Genomic DNA, 8,952 nt, shown 5'->3' on the forward strand with positions numbered 1-8,952 from the left:
AACAACAGCTCAAGCTTGCTGCTACTCGCGCTGAATTTTTTGCCCTTCACTCCTGCGAACACGTGACCTCTTTGTACGACGTGACGGCACCACCTTGCTGCCTCGTGAGTCTCGATGCTGACTGACAAACCCATGTCCTCAACCTTTCCCCCGTTGCCTCTCTCGTGCCGGGCCTGGCTATAAATAGACGGACCGCCAGCTTTGGATGCTGGCGACCAGATCTTCAGCTGGTGCAAGTGCTGCTAGGCAAGGTGAGTCAAGGCTTTGCTGCCCGCGGAGACCGAGAGATGTGCTGATTGTGTAGCCCGTTTTCTTTTTTGAACAGCATTGTGCCTCTCACAACAGAAGTTTATTTCGCTCATGTCTTGCATCTTGCCGAGTGCAGGGCTCGGCGTTTGGTTCAAGTGGTTTTTTTGACCGCCAAGAACGCGCTCATATGCTCTATCCAGAGGAGGCACTCTTCCTAGCTGAGCGAGTATGTGTGTGTGTGTGCGTGTGTGTGCGTGTGTGCGTGTGCACACGCACGTCTGAGCAGCGCAAGGCGGGGAGTGAGAGATGACGCTGGAGTCGGATGTGGGTTGCATTTTTTTTGGCTCATGCTTCATCGCCATGTGCTAGGGTGCCTTTGAAATCTACGATGGAGACTATCCCCTGTCGCTGCAAGAAGCCACGGCCTTGCTGCTCTCAAGCGGGGCGCTCACTTATGCCGAGTACCTGGTTTGTCCATCATATTTATACCACTCTCGCTGTCCTCCAGGCAATGCAGTCCTCACTCGGGCTCAAGACATGCGCCAATGATGCTCAACCAGTTGGCCTTTTGCGCATGGGTGTGCCTTCCGCTGCTGTCTTCTTGACAGACCTACACACACTTTCGCCGCAATGGCTACCATGTGCGCCGACATCAGAAATATGTGCCGGAGACCACGGCTGCTGTTGACACTGAACAACCCGTGACGAATGAGGCTCAACACCAGCTACCCGGCCCCGCACCAACCGACATCCAACCCCCTTCGACCTCGCTTGCGGTGCCCATTGGGGCTCCGTCCAGCACGTCGAAGCCTCCATTCCACCCACGTATGTGTTGATTCGCTGTTTGCAACTGCCATGGGCGCTATTGCCCATGAAATACAGGCTTTAGCGCCCGGCTCTGGCCATGTGCAAAACTCACCTCACATGCTTTCACGCCACAGCGGCCTTGTTTCGAAGCGTTGCGTCACGTTTCTCCTCAATAGTGGCCACTGTTGAGCAGCTGGTGCGTTAATGTGCGCAGTCTATGCGATGGCGCCCCTGAAATAAGCGGGATCGGCGCTCTGGTTGCCCTCATTGCCACATCGTCCTGGCAAACCTACATCTTGCAGCTCAGTCCCATGGGTCGGTGGATTAGCCCTGCCTATCAGGAGGAACAGCCGCTCGTGGCCAATGTCGATCGCAACAATCCAGGTAGCTGCTTGCGAGCATCTGCGCTCGAGTTTGGGGCCACCCTACCATTCTCATCAACCATCGCCCGCAATTGGCATGGCTTTTTGACATGGTGTGTAGCTCGAGTACTCGAACAAGTACGCATTGTGCGCCATACACGAGAAGCCTCAGCGCAACCCAGCATTCCCTCGCGATCTGAGGTATCGCAAAATTCAGCACCGAAGATCACCTTCGATGTCTTCCGCCCCTCGCGAGAATTTCGCAAGACAGACCCCGGCATGCCGGCAGCAGCCGTCGTTGTCTGCAGGTACGCATCGTGTCCGGCTGCCCTGTCTCTGTGGTGCGAGGTGGTACCCATTTTAAGCCGCCTTCCCTCTGTCTCACTTCTGTCTCAACGGTCGTAGCTTCAAAGCAGATGTGCCACATCTGGCAGTCATCGAGCGGCTGTCGCTTGAGGCGCATCCAGTACCCCTGAAGTTTGCCTACGTGTGTTGCCTAGTGAATTTGCCTCTGCATTGTCGGTCTCGCCTCTTATCGGCAAGGCTGTTTCCTCCTCGCGGCGTCTCACCAAGCGCGCCTTTTGGATATACGTAGGAGGACAATGGCACGATTGCTTTTTGTGGACTGTTGGAGATTTTGACGCCCATTTTTGGTCCCACCGACTTGCAGCGCAGTCTGCAGGAGACTCACGAGTAACCGCGCAGTGCGCGCGCGCAACTGTGACCAACACTAACACTCCCGTTGACATGATAGGCTAGAGTTTTTTTTTTTTTTTTTATATGGTCTGTTTGCTTTCATGTCCTCCCGTCCCGAAATGGCGAGCGAGTCGCCCTGTTCTGTCCTTTTCTCAGACCCAGACTTTGTATTTTCCTGTGCAGTCGCACCTTCAGAAAGCAACCAGAATCGAAAAAAGAAACAGAGGAAGAAGCAACAGAAAACACCAGCACTTTTGTTTGGCGTTGTCAAGCAAAAGCGATGCTGATTTTTTAAGACTTTCTTGATTCGCCAGTTTTGAGCAGCAAGGGGTACGCCCGTGGTCGGGGATCTGGGGTACCCACGACCATGTCGACCGCCGGTGCATCGAGTGGGGGCAAGGAAGCTGAGTCTGGGGGACCGTCGCAACTGAGCCTGGCGCCACGGGGCACCAATCCACGCTCGACGGTGGTCAAGTTTCGCTCCTACCTGTCCAACACGGTGCTCGATGCCTGTTTGGCAATGGGCTGGGCCCAGACCGCGGACGACAACTGGGATCTCTTCTGGTGTGATACTACCTGGGCCCGCGAAACATATGTCCCTAGCAACTTTCCCGAACACTGCAAGATTTGCCACTTTCCCCAGCACTACGAGCTTACCCGAAAGGATTTCATGGCCAAGAACCTGAAGGATCTGCAGCGGCGTGTGGCCAAGAATCCCGAGCTGCGCGATGACTACATCGACACAACGTTCATGCCGGCCACATACTGGCTACCACATGACTATGGCATTTTTGTCGAGGCCTTTCGACGCCAGCCAGGTTCTGTCTGGATCATGAAGCCCGTGGGGAGCGCTCAAGGCAAGGGCATCTTCCTCATCAAAAAGCTAAGCGAGATCCTAGCCTTCAAAAAGGACACACGCTTCCAGGCACCCTCCACCGCTGCCAATGAAGCGCCGCCCCAGCAGTCGTATATTGTCCAGCGGTATCTTGACGACCCTTACCTCATTGGCGGGAAGAAGTTTGATCTTCGCCTGTATGTGTTGGTCACAGCCTATCAGCCGCTTGAGTGCTGGACCTACCGCGAGGGCTTTGCGCGCTTTTCTGGATTCCCCTTCTCCATGGAAGACATTTCCAACAGTCAGGTTCACCTTACCAACGTGGCTGTGCAAAAAAAGGCCGAGGGATACGACGAGGCCAAGGGGTGCAAATGGCTGATGACACAGGTGTGCCGTTTTCTCGAGGCTGCCCATGGCCATGAAGCCGTTCAGACTATGGTACAAGACATCACCAAGCTGGCTGTGACCTCATTGCGGGCGGTACAAGCACGTGTTCCCGTGCAAAAGCACTGCTTTGAGCTATATGGCTTTGACGTCTTGTTGGATGCGCGTCTCAAACCTTGGCTCATTGAAGTCAACGCCTCTCCGAGCTTGACCGCGGACACAGAGACTGACTACCACCTCAAGTGTAATATGTTGCAGGACGCCTTTCATGTGCTGGACATTGAGCATAGGTGCGTGGTGCAAACGCGTCGGTCGAGGAATAGGGCGCACGGTTGGGATTCATTGACTCAAACTGTTTCGTGCTGCCGGGAAATTGAATTTGTGGGGTGGGGGGATTGTAGGCGAACTCTCAAAGAACGACGTGTGGGCAACTTTGACTTGACCTGGCAAAACGGACCCGTGGTGCGCGAAGAAGCCACTCGGCCCGGACAAGTCCCGCGCCTGAATGGCCAGTTTGGTAGGTCACGAACGTGTTTTGGTTGTGTGCTTGTTTTTTGTTTTTTTTTTGCGATTTATTTGGTTTGCACGCTTACAATTCCTCGCTGCAACCGTCTGTTTTTCGACCTTTGCCGGCAGGCTCTTATACGGGGGACCGACAAGCTCATTTGCCCCTATGAACCATCCAAGGTACTAACATGTAAATGACCGTAATTGCATCTTGATTCAGGGGTGGGACAAAAGGCCTGCGCCCCATGTGAACGAGAACCCGCACGTGCAGACGCGCTGCGTACCACGATATGAGCTGTGCTCGTCGGCTAGTGCTGCTGCCCCGCCGTCTTGGTCCGCATCACGATCTTTACCAGAATTCACTCGTTTAGTGTTTCTTTTCGACCTGCCAGTGGCATACACGCTTGGCCGAATGCTCGCCCTCCAACGCAGAATCGTGTTGTTGTGCGTCCTTTGGTTCCGGCTTGGATGCATTCTTTGGCCCAGAACAGCCGCTGCGATAGAGACTCAGAGCTAGAAAATCACACAAGGCAGGCGTCGAGATCCCGTGCGCCACACCCAAGACCTGCAGCCAGTGGTTACGAATGCTGGGGCAAGGGTGGTCGGTGATGATGGTAGCCAGGCACTTGGCGGCGTGCTGATACCTCGTTTCAGACTACATGCCAAGCAACAGAGCGAACCTGTCACGACATCCGCCAAGCTCGCCAAAGCGGGGAAGTTGACCGGAAAGCACATACACACACACACACACACACTGACCGTGGGAGCATTCTGCGCGCTGGGGATTAGCCGAGAAAGGAGCAATGTCCATGATCGTAGCAGCTTGGCGCGATGCTCCTCCAAGCTGGCCCAAACGTCCCCCAAGCCGCTGTCTGGCGTAGACTTGGGTTGCACTTCTGCAGGCTCCTGCTTGCTGCCCGAGGCGGCTGACCCTGTCTTTGTTGTGTCTGAATGTTGATCAGAAGCAGCACAACGCGATTCAGCTTGAGGAGTAGGCCCCGGCTGTTCAGTGTGAGCTGACTTGACAATGGAATGGCGGGCCTTGGGAGACGTTCGCTGCTCCAGAACAAGTGTTGCGGTCAGTACGGCTCGGCCAGGACCCAACTGCTGCGATGAGCTGGCAGCTAGCAACTGCTGCAAGTGTAGACGTGCCATCAAGCTCAAGTTGACTAGTGAAGCAGCGCAGGACATACCATTTAACAAGCTGGGATACACAGCAGAAGCCAGGACGCAGGCGGCGCACATCCCACAAACACTCGAATGGACAGATCCAGAATACGGGTTTGCCGCGACGCATCAACTGACCTTTGGATGGCAGCAGTGCACGATCTAATTGGAGGCATGGGTGCCGACTTGACCAGGCACAGCGCTCGACCACCTGAGCATGTTTTCGCGGTAGGGTGTTAAGATCATAAACCTGGTGAGACAGAAAGGTTCTTTTGTAACTTGGGTTACATGAGGCCACGTACTTGCAATTCCCATTCAGACGAAGCTTGCGCGTCCGCCATCCATGACAAGACGCACCGCCATGACACGGCGACCTGACATTGTACATTGTTCTTGGAAAGCCGTGAGTGCCTTTCGAACCCACACCATGTCTCACAACAGCCTCGAACTGACCCGGTGTCCAGATGTCAGGGTCACGAGGTGAGCTTTGGAACAAGTTTCAAGTGTAGCAATGGAGGTGAGATTGGGAAAATGCAACACATCCGAATGATCAAGTGTGCCGTCCCGCAGCAGCTGAAGACAAAGTCTTGCTTCGCGCCTCGCGCTGTCCCAGGGACCAGGGCATTGCAGACACGCGGCCCAATCGTGCACACTGATCAGGGCATCAAGCCACACATCGGACGGGACGCGCTCATGCGGCGCAAACTGAATAATTGGTCCCCAAGCCCAGTCTGCGGGGCGAGCATCTTCGGGCCCGGGCCACTATCAGCACGGCAAAACCACAGGATGGACACAACACCGTGTAAGATGATCTCAAAGGGACCAGTGATAGCATTCGGGCTTTTGATTCCCTCAATCTGGGGTTATTGCATGCTGCCTGCAGTCGACAAGGTGCTGGCCTTGCTTGCTTCTCACCGGTGGGGCCGTGTCCAAGCAGGGCGCCTGGCTCCTCAGGCCAATCGTAGACGCCCAATGGCCACGCACGTGTCCGTCGCCTCCCGTCAGGAGACGCACTCTGTCAGAACCAACGTCCAACTATCCATCCACACCGACAACCATCAGAAGCTGTGTTGCTCTTCTACAGGTGCCCTGTATCCCACATCAATGCAGGTGTGCCACCACGTACAGCCAAGTAGATGCCGAGCCCAGACCATGCCGCTTCTCCCGAGTTGTTCGAAACGGAGCCATTTGGAGGTTCTGGTGCACCTTGCGCCGCTAGCCCCTGGGCTTCTGGGAGCCGAGCTGCTGCCACACCCTGCTCCAACAAATGCTGGACAATTCGCACTATGCTGGCGAGCCAAGCCATCGTGGCCTCTTGACCCCTGGAAACAAGATCGTCGTCACTGGACCTGCACGTCTGTGTGCTGACAAACGTCTCATCTCCTCTCTCTCTATGCTTTTCTCTTCCTGATGACCTCTCTTTCTCTGTGTCGATTTGTCGACAAAAGCGCAACATTTCCCGCCAAAACCGCGTCCAAGGTACAGACTGCTTTGTTCTGTTGGTGGTGGTTATTTTAACGAACCGAAACAGAAAAAAAAAGAGAAGAAAGCCTCCTCCCTCAATGGACCATGGGGTGAGCGCCGGTGTTGGGACAACTGGCAGTTACTAGACACCAGGTGCATTGGTGCGTGGCATGGGTACGCCAGGGAAGGTGCGGCCATTGCCGGCCGATTTGGCAGCTCGCCTCGGCGACGCCTACGTTTTGAGCGATGTGACGGTCCTGGTGGCCGAGCTCTTGGCCAACGCCCTGGACGCGGGCGCAACCCGGGTGGTCGTGCACACCGCATTAGACGAAGCTTTGGTAGTCGTTCGCGACAACGGACATGGGTTGCGACACGATGATTTGCAGCTATTGGGTCAAGCCGTCGCCTCCAGCAAGCTGCCAACCACGGCTCAGGCTCAAACTCATGGGTTTCGGGGCCAAGCGCTGCGCGCCATTGCCCAATGTTGCTGTCTCAGCATTAAGTCGCGTGACCCCCAATCAGGGCTTTTATTTCAAAAGGTCGTGATAGGTGGGCAACCCAGTAGCCTGACGGTGGTGGATAGTGGTGATAGTTGGCACACAACCGTTCGGGTGAGTGACATCTTCTTCAGCTTGCCCGTACGACGGCGCAGCGTTGCATCATGTCCCCCTCGCGCAATTCGTGCTGTCCTTGCTCGCTATGCGCTGGCCTGCCCTGGTACAGCGTTGACCTGGACCTTTGGGCGGAATGAAGCCGTACCTCGGTGGTGCCTGCCCGCCCACACCTCGGCATTGGATCGCTTCCGTGCGGTGCTCCCCGCGGCTTTGCGTGCAACCGTCATCGCCATGGACGAGCCGGGAGCAAGGCACCTTCGCGCCGCCTTCGCAACGGAGGGGCATCCCACGCAAGCCTATCAGTTTTTGTCCGTTAATGGTCATCCACAAACGCAGGGTCAGGCCCTCGAGGCTGTGCGAAGTACTTTTGCTCACAGCCTCTTTGGCCGTCAAGACGAGAAGAATGGTATGCTGGGACTGTTCACGAGACATGGCGAAGAGAAGAGAGGATTGAGCTGCACATGTGATGGGACAGGCCCTTGTACAAGTGGATGATTTTTTTGATGCGCATGTGCTCTGTGCTTGCATGGGGATGAGATAGACTCGGGCAAGCTACGCAGCCGCCGCCCCCGCTACTACCCCGTCTTTGCGCTCTGGGTGGAGATGGCTGACTTTTCGGCAGATAACTTGGTTGATAACAAACACCGCTTTCTCATGGATCCTGACAGCCCTGAATTGGCTCAAATCACGAGCCTGACGCGTCGTTTCCTTGAACAGCAAGGCTTTCTTGCTGTGATGCCTCCACTCTTTACTGCACCTGCCTCCACAGACATACCTGCGCAGCTGGAGTCTTCGCCCAAGCGCCCCAAGCGTAGCCCTTTTCATTCGTTCCGGTCTGCAAGCAGCAGTGCAGCCCAGTCAGGGCTGACCGCCGAACCCAAACAAGATGCGCCCACCGTCGATCACGACTTGTTGCACTCCTCCGCCAGTCCCACTCCAACTGGACACGCCCTGCACTTGGCGCCTGAGCCGGGAATAGAAGCGGGCCCGGCCCAAATCATGTCTCAAGTCCCAGATAATCAACTACAGGCGTGTAGGCACGGGCTTCAGGCAAGGCGCGAAAACCAGGAGATCCAGACGACCCAGGCGACCCAGGAAGCTATGGGGCCTGGGCCTCATTCCAATGATGCCCTGATTCAAGTCAAGGTCCGTCAACTTTTCGACCCTGCGTGCAAGACCCGCTATTTTGCTGACGGCGCGCATGAATGAACAACAGATCCGGACGCCCGATTCAGGAAACTTGCCCTCCTCGGCTTCAAACACGCCTCAACCGCGTTTCCTGAATTTACCCAAACTCCCAAGAGGGTAGAACCTAGCTCATTATCTTTGTTACCTCGCTATCTTGTTGGCAAGGCATCTCTCACAGCGTCGGTGTATGGCTGTTGGCAGGGCACTGCAGAATATACGGCTTAACAATGAGCATCTTCATCAGACGCGGGTGCGTCGGTGTACCGCTCGCCAGCTCATCCATTCGTGAGTCTGTGCATTTGTGCGCATGACTGTCTGGGTTTCGTTGCAGGTGGTAGGCCAGTTGGATGCCAAATTCTTGTGCTGTACGGTTCCCATCCCCGATGGCCGTCTGCTTTATGTCATTGATCAGCATGCAGCGCATGAGCGCATCATGCTCGAGCAGTTTCTAGCGGTTGGTGTTGAAGCCCTCAAAAGAGACAACGCTGTATTTTGCTCGTGGTCCGAGCCTTGAGGCGCTGGGCAACCTGGGGTGTGCTATCTCACGTGTGGATGCTTGATGCCCAAAACCCAAATTGGTCCTGCTATGATAGAACGATACGCAAACAGGCGATCGGGGGCTGCAGCAACCCATCACAATCCCGCTGGCCGAGCCACTGAGTGTTGAGAGTATGTCGAG

At 55.5% G+C, this 8,952-nt stretch overlaps 3 protein-coding genes across 3 annotated transcripts in view; all 3 read left to right on the top strand.

The window, feature by feature from the left end:
* Positions 1-436: 436 nt before the first annotated feature.
* Positions 437-2,115, top strand: MONBRDRAFT_23911 (uncharacterized protein; the record flags this gene model as incomplete). Its single annotated transcript, XM_001744090.1, has 8 exons — positions 437-475; positions 619-717; positions 858-1,025; positions 1,139-1,252; positions 1,359-1,440; positions 1,540-1,726; positions 1,824-1,905; positions 2,014-2,115. The coding sequence occupies 8 exons, from the start codon at positions 437-439 to the stop codon at positions 2,113-2,115; spliced, it is 873 nt and encodes a 290-aa protein (XP_001744142.1).
* A 468-nt stretch (positions 2,116-2,583) lies between these two features.
* MONBRDRAFT_1395 (uncharacterized protein) lies at positions 2,584-3,795 on the top strand (the record flags this gene model as incomplete). The annotated part of the gene is made up of 2 exons (XM_001744091.1): positions 2,584-3,623; positions 3,735-3,795. Coding segments are annotated over 2 exons (1,101 nt in total), but the record flags the coding sequence as incomplete, so codon positions are not given.
* Positions 3,796-6,641: 2,846 nt separating this feature from the next.
* Positions 6,642-8,952, top strand: part of MONBRDRAFT_31692 (uncharacterized protein) — a gene marked incomplete at its 5' end in the record, with an annotated part of 4,241 nt that continues 1,930 nt past the window's right edge. Inside the window, 7 exons of the mRNA XM_001744092.1 lie at positions 6,642-7,020; positions 7,195-7,491; positions 7,627-8,231; positions 8,302-8,390; positions 8,475-8,523; positions 8,605-8,727; positions 8,867-8,942. Coding sequence (XP_001744144.1) covers positions 6,642-7,020; positions 7,195-7,491; positions 7,627-8,231; positions 8,302-8,390; positions 8,475-8,523; positions 8,605-8,727; positions 8,867-8,942 — 1,618 coding nt within the window. The remainder of the gene's footprint in view (positions 7,021-7,194; positions 7,492-7,626; positions 8,232-8,301; positions 8,391-8,474; positions 8,524-8,604; positions 8,728-8,866; positions 8,943-8,952) is intronic.

Source organism: Monosiga brevicollis, genomic scaffold, assembly GCF_000002865.3.
Source record: "Monosiga brevicollis MX1 MONBRscaffold_5 genomic scaffold, whole genome shotgun sequence".
In the NCBI taxonomy this organism is placed as follows: Eukaryota; class Choanoflagellata; order Craspedida; family Salpingoecidae; genus Monosiga; species Monosiga brevicollis.